Genomic DNA, 27,099 nt, shown 5'->3' on the forward strand with positions numbered 1-27,099 from the left:
TTGACATCTCTGTACTGTAGAACGACTGTTTCAAGGCAAGAACTGATGATAAAGGAAGCTTAATTATTGCACTGTGTATTAGTCCAATGTGATGCTGACCATATATGAAGAAACTAAAATTGTCTTACTGTACACTTTGTGCTCGTTGTAATGGTCAGGATGAAGTCTGAAGAGAATTCTAAGTCTGGAGTGGATGCAGCATTACAGTCGATGTGCTGTCAAGAGGAACAATACAATTCTGTCAGTAACAGTGCTGAATTCAAATTAAGATCTTCCTTTGGATGCAGATTGTTCAGTTGCTTCCATAAAAACACACCTTTCTAGGGCAAAACTAATTCAGATCTCAAAAAGTGGGAAGAGATTTAAAGCCTATCTGCAAACTGACAAAACATCTAAACCCCATCTTTCCCAAATGCCAAAATAAACACATATTTAGACTAGTAGTGGTATCAAACTAGTTATGATGAGGGCTGTCCATTGTTGAGACTAAGTAGCTTGCAGATGTATCTTCACTTGTTTTATTCTTTGTTAGCATAGATGCATGGTAAACTACAGTATTAAAGTGATATGGGTCAGAATTGGGCTTCTTTTATTTGCCAGGTTAGTTTTGTATTGATGATAGAATAATGAAGGTTGAAAGGGATCTCTGGACATCACTTAGCCCACCCTCCTGCTCAAAGCAAGGGCCACTGAAGCAGGTTGCTCAGGACCGTGTCCAAATGGCTTTTGGATATCTGTAAGGATAGAAACTCCACAACCTTTCTGGGCAACCTGGGCCTGTACTCAATTGCCCTCAGAGCAAAACAGTGTTTCCAGATCTTTCAAGGATACTGCCTTAGAGTTCAGTCTGTGCCTGTTGCTTTTGTCCTGCCCATGAGCACAACTGATAAGAGAGTGGCTCCACCTCTTTTACTACCAAGTCCACCAAGCATTTATATACATGCTGACAAGATCTCCTCTGAGCCTTCTCTTCCCCAGACAGAACAATCACAGCTCTTTCAGACTCTCCTTACATCACAGATGCTTGAAAGTCCATTCATCACCTTTGTGGTCCTTTGCTGGACTCACTTCAGGACACTCATCTCCCCCTTGCACTAGGGAACCCAAGAGTGGCCACACCACTCCAGAAGTCATCTCCCTGGGGTACCAGAGAAGGTTCATCTCTCAACTTGCTAGTGACAAGTCTTCTTCCTAAGAATGCTAATTCTTAGTGTAGGAGGCTGGGTGGTTGCCTTTGCCACGATGGTGTGTGTTGCTGGCTTATGGTCAACTTGGTGTTAATCAGGACCCCTAAATTCTTCTCTGCAAAGCTGTTTTTCCAGCCAGTAGGCTCCTAGCTTCTCGTGGCGTGGAGCATTATTCCCCCCTTCCAGCTGCATGGATCCGCATTGCCCTAAGCCCTTTGCACAGAACCCCCACTGACCCATTTCTCCAGTCTGTGGAAGTCCTAGCAAATAACAGCACGCCCTTGTTGTGTATCAATATGTGAATTACCAGAGTGACCCAAAACAGGAGGAAAGGCACATAAGGCAGAAAACTGCTTCAACTATTTTGAAATTAACACAAAATGATGGCATCCAGGATTACAATAACACTGTGAAATCAAATTACAACTTGCATTTTAATATTCTAAGTTTTTATTTAATATATATACACACAATTCTGAGTTTTTAAAGAACTATAAACTACACTTTTCAGTTGATCAGAAAAATTTCACCACACTTTCACTGCATGAAGTTCTTAGTTTACGTGCTTTATCCAAGAACATCATATACTGTTGAAGTTAAATGTCATGTACATTATTAATCAATATTTCCTGATGCTGCCTGGTCATTTAGGGAATGTATTGCTTCCTGAGAAGTTACTTTATAAACTACAGAAAACAAGCAGCAGCTAATCTGAACAAACAAACTAAAACATAGTTTGTAATAATCATATAATAAATTGGAACGTTTTTGAACTTTCCCTCAAAAATATAATCCATTTGTTCTCTGGAATGGCTATCGATTAGAACAATTTACCTATAATGCCACTGTTGCTCAAGTCATTAATTTCACTACTTTGTACTATAACTCCAGCAAAGGTGCTCATGCATTACCTTTAGGTTATTTTAGGAACCATGATTGCTACTGAGAACAAATGAGTATGAAACCATTCAGCATAACTGTTATGTGAAATGCTGCATGCTGACAAACTGCTAAGCACATACACCTGAGCTGGACAGTGACTGCTCATGACAGTATATACTAGTAAGGGAAACGTGCTATTTTCTGCTTTTCAGCTTTCAAACTGAAAGAAGGGAGATTTAGGTTAGATATTAGGAAGAAATATTTTACTGTGAGGGTGGTAAGGCGCTGGAACAGGTTGCCCAGAGAAGCGGTGGCTGCCCCATCCCTGGAGGTGTTCAAGGCCAAGCTGGATGGGGCTTTGAGCAACCGGATCTAGTGGGAGGTGCTCCTGCCCGTGGCAGGAAGGTGGATCTAGATGATCTTTAAGGTCCCTTCCAACCATTTTATGATTCTGTTACCAGTAAAGCATTTTGCTTCTAAAATGACAGCTGATGATAAACTACAATGGGCTATATAACTATAGGTTAACTACATTTAACCATAAGTAACTGTTATTGACACTTCCCAGGTTAAGATGTTGGTTTAATTTATTTGTTTGCCCAAACAAACTGACAGAGCTCAACTTATCCATAAGCAGATAATTCAGAGCATGTTACATGTTCTTCATTTTCTGCATACCAAACCTGACCTATTTGGAAGAAGTATTCAAATACACTTCTACTTGAATCAGAACATGCAAAATGTCAAAAAAATGGCAAGTAAGAAAAGTGCCTGTGCCTCGGTCATTGCCCAATCAAACCTGTCAGATGTCAAATAATTACGGCCTCAGAATCCTGATCTCAATACTTTTGGTTTATACATATTCATCCACTAAGGGTGGAAGTTATATTCCCTATCATGACAGGTCTACAAAATATATTTCAGCAACTGACCTGATCGCTCTTCTCTCTCTGTATGCTCAAGAAAAACACTTGTAAGCCTCAAGTCATACAACTTATCATGGGTGTCCTTAGGAATTTTAGTTCACTGACTCTAGAGGGAGCCTAGGCCATAAGCTCAGAGGATAAAATGTAAGACACATCTGTCATGACTTCATCATCTATGAATCAAGAATCATGAAATAAAAAAAAATAAGAAAAAAGGAAACAGATGCACAAGGAGACCCAAAGTAATTATTCTAAAGAAATATCACTCTCAGCATTTCTTACTTTGAACACACAATTTAAACAACTTTATACTTTTTAGTCTGCTCTGCTGTTGCCTTTTCAGACATGCTCGTTCTGTTGGATGAAGCTATGGGTGATAAGCAGAAGAAAAGATACTATATTTCAGGTTTTTTTGCTATAGTTTAAATTTCAGTTATGCAACTTGTAACTCACCAAAATCCAAGTAAATTTGGAGTTGGATAGAAGAAAATGAACAGAACAATCTAAACACAAGAAAGCTACTTTATTAAGAGCTCAAATAAGGTAAAAAAAAAAAAGAATTAGTACAAATCTTAGTCTTAACACTAAGAACCTTATTGCATTTATATCAGTTTGAAGATGCCAAAGTTTGTGTGTGCATGCATGTTTTCCCTCCCTTCTTCCATAAATAATAAAAAGGAAACTTTTAATCTGACCACTAAAAATTTAAGCAGTGTCATACCTTAATGACAGTGGCTGAAGATATCAGTGTGTTTGGATCCAGCACCTCCACAACAGCTTCTGGAATTACAGCCTTCTTCATGCAAGACATGTCAAAGCCATACACATCTTCCCAGAAAAGTAGCTTGTCCGCATGTTTATTCATATCCCCCACAGCTACCAGACTAATGGTGCAAATGTCAGGATAAACTGTAACAACAGAAAGAGGTCAGTGAAATTTTATTTTAGACATGCATAAAGAAGATTTTTTTTTTCTTTTCTCTTTAAGTGACTAATATCTTAAAAGAACAAATTTCAGCTCTTGGACAAGATACTTTTTCCACTACTTTATTTTCTGGAGTCCTGTTTGTCCACAGAAGAGACCAGACATTGGAACACAATTCCCTCACACTACTCTGGTTACAGAATTTCCTCTTCTAGACACAAATCTCTGCAGCTGAATCCCACTGCCAGGAAAAAGTGGAAACTTGATGTCTGAGGAAAGTGATTTGGAAAATCCTATACTGGCTTCTGTACAGAGACGGTCCCAAAATGTATTTAATAACTGTAGACAGACACGCAAAGGAAAATTCAAGTGAGGGCTTTGCAGTAACCTGAAACCTCTGTGAAAAAATCTTATTTCCAGAAAAGAGTAAATTATCTTACTCGAGTTTCATTTTTGTTTCTTATCAGCATTGGCTGGTACTTGCCTTACAGCCTAAAAAATGATTTCTTGGTACTGGAAAAGAATAACCACTCTTTTAGCTGCACCTGAAGAGTATGGAAGTGACCCAACAGAGAGAAGAGAACTTCCTCCTTCATCTCCCCAATGACAGCTATCACCACTATCTCCACATTTGTGCTCGCCTGTCTCCTAAGAATATCTTCAGAACAAGTACCTATTTACAGCTTTTCCAACAGTAGTGGAAGATTGCCATTTGCCTTTTTAACAGCTGCTGACAGCAAAACCAGTCAATCTCTTGGCAATCTCTACCCACTACTAACTGGAAGAGACAAAACAACAGCTATGAACACATTGTCTATAGCACCATCAAACAGTAGGAAGAACTCAATTTGTATTTAGCTAGGTTTCTTTCCACAAAAAGATTCCCATGTTTTATTTGAGAGTTTTAAAGCCTTTGAAGTCACATATATTGACTTCCTGATGTGCTGTCAGAGCCGAATACCTACTAATAAACACCTTATTTTATTTTTTATTGATATATGAATATGGCTGCAATTATGAAACTAAAGCCATTTCTCTTGTCCTCCCCAAAATCTGGTGAACTGTAAAATTAATTTTGTCTTCAGCCTGCTCGAAATTGCAGCGTATCAAAATGAGTATAGACAAGTCATTGGTATAGCTTGGTAATTCAAAAAAGCAGTATTTTCTGCCTTGTAAAATACTGATGATAGAAACAGTAAATTGAAATTAGATCTTTTATATAGTAAGAGTAGATTTAGCCTAAAGGAAATAAAATAATCATACGTATTAATGATAGAGCCTTCTTTAAAGAAGCTCTTTTGTTTTTATATGAGGACATTCAAGCAAGCAACCACCTCCACATTTGAAATGACTAGTTTATACAAAATATGAACACATAGTCATTTCTCTCTGACTGCTTAAAATTGAATAAATAAATAATGAAATAAATAAATATCAGCAAGCTTAAACTGGAATCCCATTGGTAAGCTATCACCATCCCTATTTTGCAGATGAGGCACTCAAAGCAGAAGGTTTCTCCAGGAACAGTTAATTCAGCAGTAAAAAGGTAGTTTGATGAGAATCAAAACAGGAAGGCATTCAACCTGCCTTGTCTGAAACAAATAATTTGGTTCCAGCACACCTGACAGCTGACACTCACAAAAAAATCTAGATCTGTTGGTAGGAGTATTCCAAGTAATTTCTGGAGCTCTCAATAAGGGATTTACATCTCTCAGAGCTTTCACATTGCTCTTTACTAGCAGGACAACAGCATTATATTTGGCTTTATATCCCAGCACTTCAAACCTTAAAGAGCCACCACTGACATTCCAAGAATTAAGTGTGAAACACAACAAAAGCAAGCCACTACAACCTTTGAGGGAAGACTTTTCAGGGAAGTGCTCTTCCTGGGATGAAAGGGGCAAACATTCAAGAGGGGTGAAAAGAGGCTGCAAGTCCCTGATTATAGAATACACTTACAGCAGCATGGTAGAGACACTGAAAATGAAAACCCCAGCAAAAAGTGATCAACTGTTCTAAAACATTCCTCTTTTGGACTAGATCAGATTTCTGGGACATTGTTAACAGTTAAAAGTTTACTACTTCTATCAAGGGCGAAATATTTGAGTGGGATCATAATCAGGTTTTATTAAATCTCTTTGCCCATACAACAAATCCTTAAATCAGCAGCGGGAGTCATGATGAATTATACAAAGTGCCAAGAACAAGCAAAAAAGTAAATACTAATGCTCTAATCTAATCTGCATTTTTATTTTACTCTATCAATAGCAACAAAAAAGTAGACAATGCCTGTTCAGACTTCACAAAAAGAAATCCATGTTCCAGCAACAGGGCATAGGCAAAAGACTACAGTGATTCTTCAACACCCAAATTTTAGAAACCCAGCTATGATATACTGAAGTTTGATTGGAAATAAAAGCATGGTATCAAAATATTAGCCTAAATAATCTAAACAGTGTAGAGTTCTGTATGTGTTTAAAGACTTCTGCTTAAAACTGCATTTACCATTTCACCCGTTATTCTCAATCCCCCTGGAAATCCTCTGCTCTTTCTACAACCCTGTAACACTTCCCTGTGCAAGCCTAACAGACATAATTATTTTCTGAATAAGCCTATAATCTAATAATTATTCCTTTTCACAGGTGAAATGAATAAAATGCTGATTGGACAAAAGCACATACTCCTCAATGCTCTCTCAGTTTCATCGTTTTGACCATCTGTGTCCTTCTCGACTCAGTGCCCAGAAGTCATCTGTCACTAGTAACAGCTCACGTGGCAAACAGAATACGATGGGAAATCCTTTATCCCTCAGCAATGCCTCACAAACTTCAGGACGCTGAAGGGTAAAGGCAGCAATCCTCCAGATATACAGAAATAATTCCAAGTGAATACCATCATCATTTCGACGTGAACATGCCAACAGCATTACACTTTGAATGATGCCTTCCTCACCTGTGTCACCCCTCACCAAGACACACTGCACTCAAGTGTATACAAAAATACATACTCAAGCAAGTAACAGTTCTAAAGAACAAACAGATGGGTCATGGACAGCAAGAATTTTATGTTCCCAAATAAAATTATTATATACTGTATGCATTGCCCTAGACACTTCAGCATGCCAACAGGCTAAATTGAAGTAACGATGATATGACTGGCTGAACACAAATCTAGAAATTTGCATTCTATTCCCAGATCAATCACTGAAGGACACGACAAAATTGCAGCTGCTGCTATGGCTTTTTTCAGCTTTCCAACAGTCCCTGTAATCATGATCTTGGGCTCAGCAGTAAAAAGCGCCTTGAGACAAAATTAAGCTTTATGGCAGATTCAGGAATTTCATTGGTAAGACTTGACCTCAGCATGAGCTCTTAGTTTTGGCTCATCTGAAATGGGATGTGCCCACAGTTCTGCTGCTATACATCTATACTGCAGAACTGTCTGTCTTGCTAAGCTGATTGTTGAGCAACTTTCTCACAAATCTTAGGCACAGTCATCTTCCCTCTCTAGAAGCTGCCAGAAGAGCAGTAACTGTAAGCATCTTAAGGAAACAGTGCTCCATTTACAATCTGGCCACACCAACTGATGACTGCACTACACTGTGTGCTTTGTGAAAAGTTAAATAAGTACAAATATAATTCTCAGATCACAAAGGGTAAGTGCACTGCAGAACCAGCACACCGTCTCTCAAAGGAATCTTTGGAAGGTACAAGCCACTAGCAAGCTTACTGACAGAGAAAAAGATACCATCACAGTTTCAATAGAGGTCAAAAATATCTGTTTCTTTTCAGAAGGCTTTGGAAGTAATAGCTAAACATAAAACGATTCTTTACAATTTTAGGGGACTTCCTCAAATTTAAGTATATTGCAATGTGAAATTACCACTATATATCTATATAGAGCACACAGCTGTGTTTCAGATCTGTCTGGCCTATTCTACACTGCTGAAAATAAAAAAAAGCACCTATTCTGTCACGTTGTTCAAGTAGCTTCTAAATATTTTAACATACCAACATACTCTTGCTTGTATATTCAGCTTTGCGACCAAATGTGGGACAACTGGATACAATTCCTTTTTTTCTGCTGCACTCTGTAGCTACAAAAGCTCACTGCAATCAAAAGGAAGCACTGCAGCGAGCACTGTTACACAGTCATTAATCCAATCATTAGGGCAGTGTAGTGAAACTAACTATGTGCATGGTTAGCACAAAAGGGGGAAAAAAACCCCAGACTGATGACTACAATTGAAAAGGTCAATATGAAATACAATACTGACAAAGGAATTAAGTGCAAGGAATAAAGCATATGCATCACATGAGGAATAAACATTTGCAGGCATTTAAACATTGCTTAAGATGACACTATCTAAGCTACTTAAAAGGATAAAAAACCCTCTACTTCAAAATAAAAACTTTTTTGTGTCACTTCCCTACCTTTCAACCACAAAAAAGGGGTATATTCTCACCAGGACAACATAAATACAGTTAACTGAAACACTGTTACTCCATTAGTCATTTCACCTGGCTTCTCGTGTTTGAAACTACCTCCTCTCCACACAACTTCCCTCCTCCAGGAGGACATTCTACCCACTGTTCCTGTAATTCATAGTAGCTTACTCAAACAGTATCCTACCTTACAGAAAAGAACTTATTTTCCTCTGTTCATAGTTATGCACAAACTCAGATTTTGAGAGGGGAAAACAAATGCCCATAAGTAGGGAGGAAAAATTTAGACTGTGCTTAAAAATAAATAACCCCTCCTATTCTTAAAAACACCATTAACTTGAGACCTTGATACGCCATCTAATGTTCTTCTATCACCTATACAGTACACTAATGCCTTGAAGCTCATACTAATGGAAACATATTTCATTTTGACTGGCAACTTTCTCATCCATGCATAGCTTATTCTAAGTCTCTGAGTTCATTTAGTTTCCCCCCAGAGCTAAATTTATTAAAAGAATTACGTGCACCAACCTGAGCCTCCCTCTGCCAGGTACTTGTCCTTTGCATAGATGACAGAATCGAGCATCGACTCAAAGAGAAGGAAATAACCCTGTTTGTAGAAAGGGGAAAGAATTTAGAAATCATTATGTGTCTTATGTAGCCTATTTGATCAATCTACAGACAGACTATATCAACACAGTATAAAAAACTTTATTTGCCCTTACATCTCAATAAGAGGCAGTAACCAGTGAATTTCTCAACAACAGCACTATTACTTCAAAACCTTCATTACATAAACCATCATCTTTAATTTCCCAAACTGCGAGTATCTAGCACCTACTACATTAATAAACCAAAGGCAATAAATATCCAGACTACCCCAACAATTACCTGATAGAGTCCTACAATATCAAAAGAAATAAAATTCAGCTCAAACCAAGTGAAAATTTGTACGTATTGATTTTTCAGTAATGACTCTGAGGTGCCACAGGAAAAAAACCAAACTACCAAGAAGGTCCCTTCCCACTTAGAACTGCGAGTAACATTAAAACTATTGTCAGAGAAACACGAAATGGAATGCATCTTTACTCCTTCACATTTGCACCCTCATGGTGCTCTGCACCAGCTTGGGCAATGCTCACTAAGACAGGCGGAAATAAATCATAAACTAAAAACATAGATTCTCTGGATATTCTACATCATTTAGCAGCACCTGAACTTAAAAAGTTCTCAGGATAAAACCAGTTAGAACTAGACTTATGTAGCGTCTTTGCTGTTGGGATTAATTTTATAGCAGGTGTATCATATTGCTATTATTTGTTTAGAATAACTTATTGCAAAATTAATGGAGGCAGGCATTTTCTGAAACAGGGAAAAAACCCCCGTTCCTTAATTAAACATTTCCAAGATATAAAAAAATACAGCACTATTTCATACAATTAGCATTTTATACCAAACATCCAGTTTCTCAAGTATTTTTATGTAAACTGTAGATTCCTAAAACAAATATAGCCTTTTGTCTTCCAACTGATTTACTGATTTGTACATCCTTCCTGTCTTCCAAGTTTGAGCGTGATCCTTCTCCTTGCTGAATACTATAATGCATTTCATCCAGACACATCCTTACAACATCAGATCAATTAAGACAAATCACACTGGCACATATTTTAGATATTCGCTTAATGTCCCAATTCTAACTTTGCTTAAAACACAGATTTTAATTAATAAATTGTTAATAAATTAAGTCATATGGCTTCATTTATACACTGATCATCAGCAGGAAAGAACAAAAATAAGACAACTAGAAGCCAAGACTTTGGACCCACAGTCCCATAAGCCCAGGCAGCAGTAACCCAACAAAGCAAAGCTAACATTTTTTCCCATCTTGCCTAAGCTTCCATATTTGTACAATCATAGGGAATTTTTATCTAGTTCGTTTTTAGTTTTGATGTCGTCACACTGTACTGCTGAAGACAGACACCACTGCATGGGAACTGCACTGCTGAAACCATCAACTTTATGCCATCTTGGTGCTTAGTTTGCTCGAGACTCTTAAAACAAAATAATGCTGCAAGTTTAGAATGTCTTATAAACATTACTGTCCACACTGCAATCATCTGAACTAAAAACAAAACTACAAAACCAGAAACTTGAAGCAGGACATACTCGCATTCAACAAGAGCACAGTTTGAAAATAATAGAAATGCCCTTTCCTTAACCTGCTTCTTCTGGTAACAGGACAGCACTCCACTAGACACTGTTTTTCCAAACATTGCCTGTTCTTACACTTTACTGCCTAACTTTTATGAAGTCGTTAGAATGAGTCCCTGAATGAAGACTACTGCTCTGTGAGCAATATGATTTTTTAGTAAGTGAAACCGTTGAAAAGGCCAGGAGCCCCTACTGCATCAGGCAGAGATGATTTTACGCCTACAGCAAGCCTGAAGCACAAAAAGAAACCAGGGTTATCTTCTCTTTATTCTTACTCCTGCAGGTTTAAAAATAGAATATGTTTAGTTCATAAAAACTCTTTTCAGATGCTTTTAACTCAAAGTGTGTTGTTTTCACAGTATTTCAAATGTGACCTCTAGGACACATCTTAAGACTACTTACCAGCAAGAGTCAGTAAGTTATAGAGTGACCTTTTTTGGATCAGCTCTTCACTCATTTCTTCCTGCTTAAAAATGTCCATAACCCACAATGTCTGCCCATCAAGTGTAAGTAGAACAGCTCGAAGACTCACTTTCTCCTGAGCAACTGGGTCCTTCTCACCGTCCTTTCCCTGACCTTTCCACTCTGGCACTGCTGGTTCTCCCCCCCTTTCCCAGTTCTATCCCCCCCCCCCAATTCATTATAACATTCCTGTAAGTTACATAAACCGTCAATGGTACTGAATCAAGTCATTTATTACTTATATACCAAAGCCTTTTGCTCAGTGTGCTGTGCTCATCTGTAGTGTAATTTAGAATGTAATTTCACAGGCTGCTGCCTCACCTGTAGGGGTGCCATCTGGAAAGAGAATTATACCCAACATCTTTCCCCATGATGCTGTGGGGCACTCTTGTTTCCACCCCAGTGATGTTCAGGGTTTATTTTTTTATTAAGCATGCACTGGTATCCTCAAAATTAATTACTGCAAAGAGATCTCTAGGATACAAATCTGTGAGCCAAATATTAATAATCTGATCTTGCTACTGGCTAAACTAAGACATATAAAAGGTGACAGGTTCTCTGTTAAATACAATCTGAATACATGGTATGTCTCAAATGTCATGCTGTCATATGATACATTTTTTATTAAAAAGCTGGCCAATTCTTTCCCTAAATGAACACGAAATTCCGTATTTTTATGTTTTCAAAACTGAAATGAGATGGTTGTTCTTCAGCTAAGCACTATGCCCCCAACCAGATATAATCAGATTTGGACAGGAACAGAAATGCACAGCACTATGGAGTAACTCCATGCAAACACGTCTGCCCTACGTGATGTCCATCTAAGAAGTCATCTACCAAAACCACACGAGCCTACCGACAAATGGGAATCCAGAAGAATGTGACTATATTGCTACATTTCTTATATGTCCCTTATATCTGTATCTTGTATTTGTAACAGCAGTGTAAAAGGTTCACAAAACATTGATGACTTAATATCCCACATTGCCAAATTCTTCTCTATTACTCAAATACGCTACAGCCCTCCGAAATTTATTTTAATTTTAATTCAAATCTACATAAAAATATTTCATCAATAGATGAAAATTTAAGTATAGGAAGTTCTTTTAACATGAGTGCTTCAGTATTCCTGGTGATATTCTTCATTAAGAAAAAGAGATTAAGGTCTTTAAAAGCTTCAAGACACAATAACAACACTGAATGTTAAAACATACCTGATCGTGTTCTGAAGGAAAAATGCTTTGCTTAAAACACAAATTACTTCAGATAAAAATGCCTCTTCACATACATTTCCCTTAATCATTCCTATCAATACCGTAGCAGAATTTGCTTTTGCCTTTTCTTATTTTCTTCTTACTGGTGAAAGCCATATACATTAAGAATTCTTTTCAAAAAGTAATATTAGTATTAGTTTGCAATAGAAAGAGTATGCAGAATTTGTAGTATAGCAGAAAAAAACACATAAGGATAGAATTGCAAAAAAAAATTTAACCACTTCAATACATGTTGCATTCCTCCCCTCCTCCTATCTAAGATCCATTTTATTCTTCCCTTTAACATAGTCCGGTACTCCAGATTCAGTAAGGTCTAAAGGAAATATTCATTACTGACAGATCAAACCCAAACATTTTAAAATCGCAGCTTGACTTTATTATGCACACCCTATTGTGTCCTTAAACATATGCAAGATGAATGAGAACACCAAAAGGAAAGAGGTGAAGAGTAGAAAAGTGCTACCCATTATTGGTGTTGGCAAAAAAGAAAATATTTTCACGCAACAAAATATAATTCTTCAAACCATTTTGCTGAAATGAAATTAAAGCATTTAGCTATTCAGCATACTCTTGACACAGCTTTATTTAAAAAGAAAAAAACAAGAAAGCAAAGCTCAATTCTAACATAAAATTATAACTTATTACTTTGTTGTGGAAATGTATTTTAATGCACCTCCAAATGCTAAGAGAAACAATACGAGAGCCCATCCCTTCCCCAGTTTTTTCTTGTGTCTAACTCTATTGCATATTCAGTACCATAAAGCACTGCATAAAACAGCAATTCACGAGAATGCACTGTATTCTAACACTGAGACAACCATCTCAGACAATTGTCCCTCACAGTAAAACCCCTTACAAACAAGAAATGCAGATATTTTTCAAGTGAATAAAACTCTTAACCTCCAGCCTTAGCTAGAGAAAGGAAATAAAAGCATATCAAGAAAAAAAACATCTACACAAAAATGCAGCTGGTTAAGAACATTCTGGAAAAAATATTACATACATTTTGTTTCCTTCTGCACTCAGCCATTCAATAAGCAGCCTATGAAGATTACAACTAAACCACCATCTTGGGATGTTGCCAGGAAATCTTTTCCTGCCCAATTCAGGAAAATTCAATTTAACAAAAAACCTGCCCTCTCTTGTGTTCCTGGTTCACAGCACACCAGAAGCCCTTGTGTCAGGCTGCATACTTCACCAGTGTTTTGCTAAAATGAATCACAGAATCACGAGGTTGGAAAGGACCCATTGGATCATCGAGTCCAACCATTCCTAACACTCCCTAAACCATGTCCCTCAGCACTTCATCCACCCGTTCCTTAAACGCGTCCAGGGAAGGCGACTCGACCACCTCCCTGGGCAGCCTGTTCCAGTACCCAATGACTCTTACTGTGAAGAATTTTTTTCTGATATCCAACCTGAACCTCCCCTGACGGAGCTTCAGGCCATTCCCTCTAGTCCTGTCCCCTGTCACTTGGGAGAAGAGGCCAGCTCCCTCCTCTCCACAACCTCCTTTCAGGTAGTTGTAGAGAGTAATAATAAATGAACATACAGCTGTCCTCAGAGTGAAAAAAGGTCTAAACAGATGGCTTTGGCCAGGTCTTCAGAAATCCAAGAGGCCCTCCACACCTTCTGTAATCTGCCTTCCGGACACCAAGAGATCAGCTCACAGCTCATCACACCTCCCACCTTCTCAAAGGTTTGCATACTAGTTTTAGTTCAACACAATCACACAGCTGCCTGGTTTTAACAATGTCAAACACGCGTACTTCAGACGTCACAGATAACATGACAAAACTGTATCCAGATGAATTTATACTGAAAAATATTATTCTGGAAGATAGCAAATATGTAATTTGGCTGCATATACATACACATACAAACTCCACATTCCTACCCACTCTGTAATATTTAGGATGCTTCTCCCATTTTTGAATATTTTAAGGGAACACATTTGAAGATGGAAGTAGGAATAGTAAGTGGTCTGTGGAAGCCATAGGTCACTTAGACAATTAAGAGCATGATGATCAGAAGCCATTACGTTGGAGATGTTAATAACGCAACCATAGTACCTTTAACAATGGACTGTTCTATGTGCTGTCTTTCTCCACCTGTTCTAGAAACATTCCTGGGGGATGCAGTATTTTTCCTCTCTGTTGCCTCCATTCTGCTGCCACACATTTTTGTTTTACTTTTCTGATGCACCAGACACAGCTCTAAAAAAAAACCTTTCAAGGTACTCGTCTTAACCACTATTCTGTATCAAGCAAAACAAAGCTATGGCTCCACAAAAGGGCTTGACGCTTATTGGTCTGAAAGCAGTTTGTTTTCTAAACAGAACAACAACTTTTCCTAGTTCTGCTACAAAGAAAAAAAACACTGTTCCCTTTAAAATCTTCCTGCTAAGTAAAGAGCTGAAAACTGACACATAATCAGTTCCTTTCCGCTTAGCATATCCAACATTTTCAAGCACTTGCATTGACACACTGAGGAAAGATTTCACACTGGTCAACATCATGCAGGAAAGGAAAAGAAAAAGCAAATTCACACAAGAGAGTCAGACAAAGAGGAATCTTCATTTGCATCCAGGCAACATAATGTTCCTCCCTGGAAAGTGCTGGAACAGCGCGTACACTGTCCAGCTATCAATCTTACTTCCACAGCATTGTCCTCTTTATCTCTGTACTGCAGCAACCTATAAAAATGCTAACATTCCCAAATATTTAGAACACCCAATTAAGTGAAATGCACATGGCTATATAATTATGACATTAAAAAGGTAAATTAGCAGGCAAATGGGAAACATGGAACATTCAATACTTCCTCTTTTACAAGAGCTGCTTTTCAAAATCCTTTACTTCACCTTAGAGGCACTGATTTACTACATGGACTTAAGCTCTTAAGTGCCCAAGTTGCTTTTAAAACCAAATTTTGGGCTTCTGATCAAGAAATGTAATGTAGGGAATGTTATTTTTGGTGTATCTATTAGGCAACTTATGAGAAGTTTCCCTTAAAGAATTCATAATTACATTTCTGCTGAAGTTGCTATACTGTCAGAAATCACCAACCATGATGCACTATTTTCAAACCACTAGTTTAAGCCAATGTCTTAAACCCTCCTTGAAAATCGTGATCTCGACACTAAATTAAGCTCATGCTTCAAATCACATTCAGTACAGCAGTGGAGGAAAAACTTTTGCAGATTTCCAGCACACTGAAATATGTAACATAAAAAGAAACAGAAAAAAAACAGAGCAAACAATTTATTTCCACCTTTACTTGCAACCATTTATATATATATAGATTCATAGCAAACGTGATCTTTCTCCCAAAGGCCCTTGTGTATAGTAGAACAGCCACAGTTTATTTAAAAAAAAAGTAACTTTGATTAAGTTTTCATTATTGATCTTGCATTTGAAGGACAAAAGAACTTTTCCTTAAGTCCAAACAGTAGGAACTAGCATAGAAAAACATGTATTTTTAAGTGCTTTTTGAAGGTTTGTGACATAAGAAGACTGAATAGCAGAAATCCACTAAAGAACTCACAAGAACCCACATTTTCAACAGGGATCAGACTTATTCAGTTATTATGAAATGCAGCCTGGCACTGCGTCTTGTCACATGGATTTCTTTATTAGGATCAATGGCAGGTAGCAAGCACAACTATGTAACAATCATCAGCCAGCACATGAACTCAGGTAGCAGGCCAAGGGCTGAAATCCAATGGATTCCAGGAAATGGCTCATTTAGACCCTGGATACAACATTTCCTGTTGGCCATAATCTTTATTATGTACTTTCAAAATCAGTTATCTTATTCTTCTACTAAAAAAATGCAATGAAAAGTAGCACTGTTTTCAAGCTCTGTATGTATGTGCAGAATTCCCAGCGCCTCACCTCATTACAAGCTTCCCCACAGTCAGGATAGTCTTCAACAGTCGTTGCAAAATAAAAGCATTTTACTCATCAGAATGACCTAGCTAGATGACTAATACATTTTTTCATTAATCTGACAGCTACAATTGTATTACTCAGGAATATGGAGTAATACTATCTATGCACACTGTTGGGTCCTTAAACAAATGTAAGATGAGTAAGAACTTCAAAAGAGAAGAACTGAAGGGCATTCAGATTCATAGATTTGCACACTAACTACGTAACAGAAGCTTTCTGCGGTACCCAAACCAGGTCAGCTGTAGAGAGCCTTGATTTGAAAGAGCGTGAACAAGAGGGATCAGGAATTGCATCAGAGCACCACATCATCACGACTGTCATCCCACCTCCCACACTGTGAAAGAGACTGTGGCAACAGGATAAATTTTTGGTTTAAAAAAAATAACATCACTTAAATAATCATTTTTTAAATTAAATAAACCACCACATTTTTTCCTGAAAATAACTGTTTTGAAAAGAATATGCATGCACCTTACCATCCATTCAGATATAATTACATCCACTTTTTCCAAAGGCAGAGCTACTTCCTCAATTCTTCCTTTGACTAACGTAATGGTATTTTCAAGTTTATTTAATCTGCAAGTCACAATGTAAACAAATTAGTTCATATTTCCAATTTACGCTACCAAGAGACATATATACTGATGTCTATATTTTACATTTCTCCTCCCAGTAACAACTGTTTTTTAACTGAAAAGGAAAGACAGAATGTTTCTGAGTACCCAAGAACTACAGCCAACTAAGTGGCAGGCAAAGATGGCAGACAGTAGATCTGTATCTCTTCAATGTGCTGTGGATGCAAATGTGTAAGCTTCAGAAACCAGAGGACAATTTAAAACAATGCTTCTCTTTACTTAGTTTCTTGTTCCCAGTTCTCCTTCTTTGATCCTTGTAGCCAAAGTCTACAGTGATTGGAGCATACTGATCACAGCAGGACAGCAGTGGAAATGGAACTTCCTTACAAAGCTATTTTACACGACTTGGTGAATATTTAACAAAACTAGCTGCAAAGTCACCAATAATGAACATGCCCTCTGGAACAGTATTACAGTTATTCCACAAGAACGGCATCCTCCTCACAGGCCTGAATAATCTGAAATGTGCAGTAATTGCAATAATGAGGTATTACCTCACATGCAAGTGACGGTACAACTGTTCTGTATAAGGAGGAAGGTACTGTGATGTGACTATTGCTTTTGAGAAAAGAACTGCATGACAGCAAAATTACTACATACATAAATGCTTAAATTTGATATTTTTCTTCTTGGCAAACCCTGTTAGTCTTTGTTACAGATACCAATATTATGATAGCTGTTCTTATAGAGGGCAGTAAAGTACTCCCACTAAATAAATTTATCTTTCCACTGTCGTTCTTATCTCTGCCTCTTCCCTCCCTATCCTGGTATCTTACTCTCACATTCTGTCTGGCTTTCAATGCAGACCAGTAATCACATTAAAAATTCAATCTACAAGACAATGGGAGAAAGATCAGAGTGAAAGGAAGGAAAGCAAAGGGTCAAAGGGCTACCTGAACATGTGGGCTGTGGGAATGATCAATTAAATACTCTATACACAACAGTCTTCTGTTAAAAGAGTAGCAGTTCATCACTAATATCATACTTAACACTGTAAGCGGAAGTAAAACCAGGAGTTCCAAGTGAGAAATAAAATGCTTAAGAGCTATCACCCACAATAATATTTTAAGAAGGACAAAACCAGATGCAAGGGTAACTTCCTAAATGACCAAATACGAGGACATAATTTAGAACAAGATAAAAATCCAACTTACTACATGTTCGTTTTCAATTGTAAGGTATAACCCCCCCCAAAAAAAACAATGTAGTTTATACATTGTAGTAAAAACTGCTGAGATGCTATTTAGGAAGCATACTTCAACTTTCTATTCTAGCATAACAGTGATAAACAATAAAAATCAAGTCATGCAATACACTAGAAATTCTATGGGCACAGCATTAGAGATGCACAGCAAGAAAAAGAGAAGGCAAGCATTTAGTTAAAAACAAGTTTACTGTGTCATCTTCGGAAAGAACCATGCCACTCAGGCCACTTACTCCAGTTTACTTACACACATGAGTTGCATTGTTTCTAGTAAATCACATTCTAAAAAAGAACCTGAATTCATAGACGGACAAAAGCTCTTGAGTACAGGTGGAAGCAGTAGTCATTTTTAAGCAACACAGAGTTGTTCAGTATTCCAATAAATATTTGTTACTCCATTACAAGCTTGTCAGCTTTATTCCTTTAGGAAAAGTAGGTTTAACAAGACAAATATAAATTGTTTTGATGCGAACTGAAGGCTTCTGTGTGAATTGAATCTTTTATAGCAGAATGTATCTAAATATGTGTAGCCTTCGCAATGGTTCACTGTGTACTTCAAGTGGCAATTCATCACTTAAGAGTTTAAGAGTTTTCATGTGGTGTTTCTCTAAATGGCCTGCCCTTCCCCTCACCAAAGGTAAAACGTGTTGGCTGGTATTTCTATTCCCCTCCAAGTATAAATAACACATAGAGGGCTTTTTGTACGTTTGTTGAAAGATATGAACAATCCTAAGTTTGCCATCTAGTACATTAGAAACAAAACACCATTTCACATTGGTAACAAATCTGACGACACCAAGAACTCCTGGCAAAGTTCTCTTTGGAGAACAAGTTCATGTGTCATAAAAGCATTTTGCTCAAAGTTGCACCTAATACTTTACATTGTACTTCCCTTAAAGAGGCATTTATTTAATAGAAGAATTTTAAAGCATCCAAGTGCATAGTGTTGCATCTCCAACGTGTGAAACTGTATCTAACCTAAAAACTGTGCCTAGACACCTTTATTTCTGTACGATTTAAACTTGCGTAAAAGCTGTCAATCCCCAATTCCTCATTACCTACCTCGACTTTCTCTTCCACAGTTGATCTTACAAAAATAACCAAAAAGAAAAAGTCTACACAGTCCAGCTACTAACAGCACACATTTTCACCTACATTCATTCTACCTTGTGCTAGGAAATCCTTTTTTTTTTTAGTCTTCAGATGCCACTGCTTTGTTTTTACATACACTCACAGTCTCCCATCATATTCTCTATAGGTAAATTAGTGAAATGTTGAGTGGGTAAATGAACGATTAGATGGGTCTCAGGAAGGGTCTCAAGACCATGACATTCAAGAGGCAAGAGAAGTAGTACAAAGTCTAACTGGCAGCCGGGTACCAGAGGTGTCCCTCAGGGTTCAGTACTGGATCTGATAGCAATTAACATCTTTATTAGTGACCTCATGGGACAGAACATACCCTCAGCAAGTTTGTGGATAATGCTGAATTAGGGGGGGAGCACTAGAGAGTAGGTCTGCTATTTAGAGGATCCTCATACTATAGAGAACAAGCCCATGAAACAGTACAATTTGTTGCTGCTCATTAGGAGTCAGCTCTGCGTACTATTCCCATCCTGCCCTGATAAGGGGCCCAGTGAGCAAGCTCAATATAAGTCAGCTGCATCCCCCTGAAGCAGTACGTCAAGGAAAACGATCTTTCCTCTCAGTCTGACACTGGCACAACTGCATCTGGAGTAGTGTGTCCAGTTGTGAGGTTCCTGGCACAAGGAGGACATTGATGTTCTGGAGGAAGTCCAGTGAAGGGGCCACCAAGATAACAGGGGCTGGAGCACATGACATAAAGGGAGAAGCTGAGAGAAATGGGTTTTGTTCAGCCTTAAGAAGGGATGGTTGAGAGATGGGTTTCTCATGTCTTCGTCTGCCTGGTGGGAGGGTGAAAAGAAGACAGAGCCAAGATCTTCTGTCGTACCACAGGGACTTGATGAGAAGCACCAGACCAACACAAGCTGCAAGAATGGAGGTTACAATCTGGCATTTCAAAAGTAAGAGTGAGGACGGTCAAACAAAACATCTTTTCCAGAGAAGTTCAGACAGACAGAGCTATGTTCAGAACTTGACTAGCTGAGGCCTGAGCCTGCCCTGACACAGGACTGGACCAGATGCTCCATCCCAGGGGTCTCTTCCAGCCTGCGCTATTCCATGACAGTTTACACGGCGTGCAACATCTTTGTTATGCTCCTGGAAATAATTTTCTCAGTGGCACTGCAGACTGTGTGTATACCCTAAAAAACGGGTTGCTGGTTTTCATTTTCTGCTTTGTTTGTTCGTTCAAACTATAGAAAGTACTACAATGCAATAGTAATAACTTCTTGACTGGCATGGAAGCCTGAGGACAGTAGGTCTTTAAACAATCAAAAATAAAGGGGTGATAGACAGTTACTAATCTTACAAAGAGAGAGTATCTCTCATATATATCAGTGTACACAGAGGCTTACTAGAAAAAGGTTTTCCAAAAGCTGAAACGAAAATACTATATGTTCATACAACGTATGTTCTTTGCCAAAGCAAGGAACACGTCTCCTCTTTATGTGCTGTAAGGGTAAAAATTTACTAATGCATGACAAGCTTTTGATTAAAAACTTAATAGTTTCAACATGAAGATCTAAAATGTATATAATTAGATGAACTGAGTAAAAGTTGTTCAATTTTCTAACACAAAAAATAAAGTTTCTACAAAAATAAAGTCTATATTTCTATATCTCTTTAAAATAATCTCTATAAAATTAATTTTGTATAACAGAAGATTAACTTATAGAAATGATACAATTATTTTAAATTTCTACATAGAGGTAGAAAATTAAACAACTAAATACACACACAAGTAAACACATTTTACTGGGTTTATAAAAATTAGAACTGTTTTTTTTCAATTCCACATAGTGCAGCCAGGAAAAGTTTCTCACAACCTTTTGGAACGCAACTCAACTCTAAAGTTAGTTGCCTAGAAATTTACAATTTTATCAGTAGAAACACGTAAAGCCTAAGAATAGAAAACGGATTGGGAGCAGTCAGCTGAAGCCTGCTCAGCAAGACAGCACTTGCTCTATGTTAATATTAGAAGGAAGGGCTGAGAATCATCTCCACATCAAAACCTGCCTTAATTCTTAAGGACGTCAATAAAAGACAGTGATAAGTCAACATTAACTAGTAACAGCATTTTAGTAAGTTTTTACAGCAATATTTACCATACTTTTCTTGGAACTTTTCCTACCGAATGATGTCCATAGCCTGATAGATGATTTCTGATTGGTCGACTCCAATTACTTTCTTTGCACCTGCTTTGGCAGCAAACATGGAGAGTATTCCAGTTCCACAGCCAACATCCAAAACCACCTGAAATGAATAAGATGTTTACTTTCACCTCCATTTATTTCCCTTGCTATGATTTTTCTTCACATCCTTCTACATCAGTGAGATATCAGATTCTAAAAGAAGGATCAAACTGTAGAATCATCTCACTATGACATTCGGAGATACCTAAGCCAAAATGCAGTTTCAACTCCACACCTTCTTCTACCCTTTGCACACAACAAGGCAGACTAGCTCCAGCCACAGATGACCTTCGTCTCATGGGAAACAATCACAAGCAATTATTTGGGCAACAACTAAAAAGTAACACGGCCAGGAGAAACATGAAATTAGAGCCCGAGCAATTTTAATCAATCACCAACAATTAAATTTAGTACTGACACTGGAAATATACACTCCAGCTGCTGTTTCTCATTAAGAGTCTATTCAGAAACTTTGTTTAGGAATCTGCTGCTTGAAATGGCCACATAGCCACAAACCAGCAATGGCTCAAGATGACTAAATTTCAAAATTGTGAGTAGAACAGTTTTAACACCTGGAAATATTTGCTGTCTAGCACTATTTATAATCAAAATAGGACCAAAAAACCACCATGAAGATGAGATCCTTAAGTTTCCACAAAGGAAAAATAAACCTCACTACTACACTCGAAAGAAGGATGCTCAATGCACCAACAGGATGCATGCTCATAGTTGGTTTCGATATCTCACTTATTAGCTATTGTAGGAAGATCGATAAGTTTAAAAATGCAAAGCACCTAAGAAAATAGTTCCAAGTATATTAGTTACTAAAGTGGAGCTGCCAGCAGTGTTGAACTTCACAAAGCAGAGACTTTACTAAGCAGTCTTATTCAGGCATCAGTATCGTCATGATAATGATAGTATATTTCTTCTAGCAGTTAGAAACTTCTCAACGGCTCAAAAACTTAGACTTTTAATCTTGAATATCTTACAGTAGATTTTTAAGCTATGAGTTTCACATTTGATATTTTCACAGAAACACAGACTAATTGAGGTTGAAAGGGATCTCTAGAGATCACTTAGTCCACCTTCCTCCTCAAAGCAGGTTGCTCAGGACCATGTCCAAACAGCGTTTGGATATCTCTCAAGATACAGACTCTACATCCTCTCTGGGCAACCTGGGCCAGTATTCAATTGCCCTCACAGTGCTTTAAGATCTTTAAAGGCAACCGCGTGGAGCTCATCCTGTGCCTTTTGCTTTTGTCCTGCCCCTAACACCACTGAGAAGAGCTTGGCCTCATCTCCTATACTCCCCTAACCATCAGGCATTCATATACACAGATAAGATGTCCTCTGAGCCTTCCCTTCTTCAGACAAAACAACCTCAGCTCTTTCAGACTCCCCCTATATCACAGAAGCTCCAGTCCCTTCAGCATCTTTGCGATCTTTAACTGCACTCACCCCAGGACACCCATCTCCCCCTTGCACTGGGGAATCCAGGACTGGCCACATCACTCCAGATGTCATCTCTCTGAGGTTCTCTTGACTTGCTAGTGACAAGTCTTCATCCTAATGCAGCCCAGAAGACTAGTTGGCTGCCTTTGCCTCAAGGGTATGTGTGGCTTGCTCATGGTCAATTTGGTGTAAATCAAGACCTCCAAATTCTTCTCTTCAAAATCTGCTTTCCAGCCAGTAGGCTCCCAGCCTCTCATGATCTGGAGCATTATTCCTTTCTCCCAGCTACAGGAATTTGCATTGCCCCTTGATTGCCCCAAGCCTTTGCACAGGACTCTTGTTGGCCCATAACAATAATAATTTATAATTCATTAGAAAGTTAAACCAACTTATTTCACTGTCTATCTTTAGCACAGCAACCAGCGTTGTAAACGCTGTCCTCACAGCTTTCAGGACACAGTTTCAAAAGAAGGCATCAAATCACTCAGTAATCAGTCCCACACTTCAGAATTACAACCCCATTTTACAAAACATTTCAAGGCAATAATACACCCCACTGACAAGCTTTCTAGCTTATGAGCTATTCAGCATTCTTGCTTTGGCACAACTAAAACTTGCATGTGCACTTTTAAATATCACTTGACAAATAGTATTAATGTAAGCACTTCAATGCTCTGCACACTAGGTCTGCTTGCCTTGCATACAACTGTACAGATTTTGATGATGGATACAGAGCAATGACTCCAAAGCCAGCACCAATAAAAATAGTACTTTATTCTTAGTAGTACAGCGTAAGTGAGCTGCTCCTGTGCTGTGCTGGGAAGCAATGACTGGAGAGTTGACTACCACCTGCCTTGATAGAGCAACTTATAACCTGGAATCAGGCTGGAAAACATTACCGTGACGGGTTTTTTTCAAAGCACCTTGTGTAGAGGCTGGCCACAGAAGGTGCAGATGGAGCAGCTTCCTTTTACTTGGAACTCTTTGCAGCTGTGTTCCAATAGGAGTCAACTCTACAACTCATTCACAAGATACATATGAGTATGAAATAGCTACAGAAATCCCTACGCTGAAGTCTCCTGGAGGCAGGAACAGAAAGTAAAAATCAATTCCTGCAGCTGCTGAAGTCTCACACACCCTAACATCATCTATTCTAACATTTCACCCATGGTAGTTAACAAAATTGTTGAGCCATGAAAGCTGGAAGTCAGAGCCAAAAATAAACCTCTGTGAGAGACTGATCTTGATGTACAGTTGCATCAAAGACAGCAATCACCACAAATTGGAAAAAAATCAAAACAGACACCACTTTGGACAGCTGCCCTGGTCACTTAAAAACCCAGATGGAACTCATCTAGCTTCAGGCAAGGGATGAGGGTGGAGAAAAAGGCACAGGAGAGAGAATATAAAAGCTGAAACACGTCCGAGGAAAAGAAAGACAAGCAGAATGATAACCAATTAGCCTAAGGACAAGGGTCTGCAGCTAACACATTCTTGCGGTGATTGCATATGGCCTCTCACCAGAGATCTGGAGCAGCTGGACTGGCAATTTGACTATACCATAACGTGCTGCAGCATCACATCCATCTCTGCAGTCTACTCAAAACTGATATTCTGGCTTAACAATGGTAAGCGCTGAGTAGAGGAGGGCTAATCCAGAACAGAATACAACAAACTCATCAGAAATAGCCAGCAGAAATACAAAGGACAAGAAGAGAAGCCTAACTGTGCAGGGGTCATAACCACAGTAAGATCACAAACAAAAGTCAGTGCAGTCTCGCCCTACTAGAAGAAGAACATTGAGGTGCTGTAGCGTGTTCAAAGCTGGCAAAGTGGCTGGAGAACAAGCCTTATGAGAGGTGGCTAAGAGAACTGGGGTTGTTTAGTCTGGAGAAAGGGAGGCTGAGGGGAGATCTTATCACCCTCTACAATTACACAGAACGAGGTTGTTGTAGTCAGGTGTGTGTTCGTCTCTTCTCCAACTAAGAAGTGATAGCACCAGAGGAAATAGCCTCAAGTTGCCCCAGGGAAGGTTCATATTAGATATCAGGAAAATTTTTTTCCCTGAAAGGGTTATTGGGCACTGGAACAGGCTGCCAAGGAAGGTGGGTGAGTCACCATCCATGGAGGTATTTAATAGATGGGTAGATGGGGTGCTCAGGGATATGGTTTAATAGTGCACAGGTACAGTTGAGCTTGATGATCCCAAAGGTCTTTTCCAATCAAATGATTCTATGCTTCTATGATACGGTTATATGAAATTCTAGTTCCTCTTTTTAAGTCCCTTAATCACCTTCTCTGGAGAGACTAAATCACACTAATTCAATAAATCAGTTGCACATGAATTTTTCCCCAGTTCTAATTAATGCAGTGCTTCTAGGATGTTTTTACTGTATCAGGCAAGAATTGAAATTCATCTAAATTCTGGTAAAGAGGCCTTCTAAGATAGATTCCTCTTAATCTACTGGACAAGAAATAATATACTGGTTCAACTTAACTTTGCCAACATAATTAATGGGCAACCTGACATGGCACACAGAACAACAACAATAGCGATCAGCACTTCTGTTATCAGCATTCTGCACCCTCCAGCAGTTGAATAGCACTCTACCACCTAATAAAGCCAGAGTACATTAAATCAAATCTTGTCAGTGTGATACTCCATTCCCAAAGCTACAAAGTACCCAATCTGAAGGGTTTCCAGTACATGATAAAAAATAAAGAACAGATTTTTTTGTATTCTGAGTGCTTTTACCTACCTTGTCCTTGAAGATATGTGGGTTTTGATAGATGAAGTCACGATAGCTTTCTGTACGCACTTTATCCTATGATATAAAGAATAAAAAACTGTTCGCTTTTTCTACTTGGATACGGCATATTATTAAAAAATGCTGAAAAAGTTGCTTTTTAGCTTGGCATAAAGCTGTTTCGTGGCAACTGTACTTGTAAGGACTCTGCAATTCCCACGCAATATTGTTTCAAAATTTGCTGTCACAAATGAAGCCAGCTGAGCCTCGAGAGGAAAAATAAGAAATTAGCTTACAGACTTCTGACCTGCTGCATTTGATTTTGGATCTCTCAAAGTTCTTGATACCTCTTCACCACTCTCCAGGAACAGCAGTAACAGTGGAAATACTGCATGAACTTTAAATAACAACCCTATACACAATGGTAAAAATTTAAGTCACAAGCTGTTCAAACAGTTCCTATCGTTTTACCCTCTGACATGCCTGCTACACAGATTCCTTCAAAAAGAAGTTACGGATCAGACTAACCTTTTCTATTTCTGTACAAACTGCAAATTTGCAAACCTGAAGACAAGCTAGTAACTGAAGCAGTACAGCCTGTTCTCTGAAAGCTCCATTTAGTATATAAACAAACTTAACTGTAAAACAACATGACCAGAGGAGCTGGAATGTTTTCATGCACATAACTGAGCGTTTATAGTGTCTTAGTATATGAAAGCAAGTGTATAGCTCAACGTACTAGCAAGGTAATATATTAAACATTGATTCTCTTAATACGCATCAGCAGGTACACAAATTGACAGCCAAGTATAGGTTTTGGAATTGCTGCTGCAGTTCAAGTGCTATAGCAAAATAAAAGAAAATTTTAAGCAATTCATTTAGTAAAGGCAAGTCTACAAATAATACTGAAGTATAAAACCTAACTGCTTATATCTGAGTTAACAGTCTTCTATTATGGCAGGTAAGAATTTTTAGAAACAATATAGAAACTAAAGAATTTTTACCCTAGTGCGAAAGACCAAAGTCCAATTTATTAGAAAAACAAGATAAAAAATAGACTGAGAACAAAGGATAGGTTCATAAGACTTCTGGAGACAAAACAAATTATTTTGAGGCCTGAAAATCCTGAAGTCTGGTTTTAAGCTAAGGAGGATCACCACACACTCACAGCACCTAAAGAAACAGTCAGATGATTTTGGAAAACTGTACTTTTAAATCATACATAATTAACATGAATTAAAAAAAAAAACCTGGATTCCTTTAAAATCAAATTATTTTACTATGATGCTATGTTCAGAGCAACTATTTTTAGCACTTCACCTCTATCACAGTATAGATTAGGACTTGCTGAAACAACCAAAAATAGTTCAAAAAAAAAAAAAAAGAAAATCGGTAGGTTCAGCATCAATCGAGGAAGCAGTCAGCTGGAAAGCTTTGAGCCTTACGTCCTACCTACTTATATTG

At 38.2% G+C, this 27,099-nt stretch overlaps 1 protein-coding gene across 1 annotated transcript in view; it reads right to left on the reverse strand.

The window, feature by feature from the left end:
• PRMT3 (protein arginine methyltransferase 3) overlaps positions 1-27,099 on the reverse strand; it is a 62,078-nt gene that overhangs the window by 22,518 nt on the left and 12,461 nt on the right. Inside the window, exons 8-13 of the mRNA XM_054068262.1 lie at positions 25,648-25,713; positions 21,376-21,497; positions 16,742-16,841; positions 8,897-8,975; positions 3,717-3,904; positions 129-215 (exon numbers count right to left, since the gene is read on the reverse strand). Of these exons, the coding sequence (XP_053924237.1) occupies positions 129-215; positions 3,717-3,904; positions 8,897-8,975; positions 16,742-16,841; positions 21,376-21,497; positions 25,648-25,713 (642 nt within the window). The remainder of the gene's footprint in view (positions 1-128; positions 216-3,716; positions 3,905-8,896; positions 8,976-16,741; positions 16,842-21,375; positions 21,498-25,647; positions 25,714-27,099) is intronic.

The sequence above is a fragment of the Cuculus canorus genome, chromosome 5 (genome assembly GCF_017976375.1).
Source record: "Cuculus canorus isolate bCucCan1 chromosome 5, bCucCan1.pri, whole genome shotgun sequence".
NCBI lineage: Eukaryota > Metazoa > Chordata > Aves > Cuculiformes > Cuculidae > Cuculus > Cuculus canorus.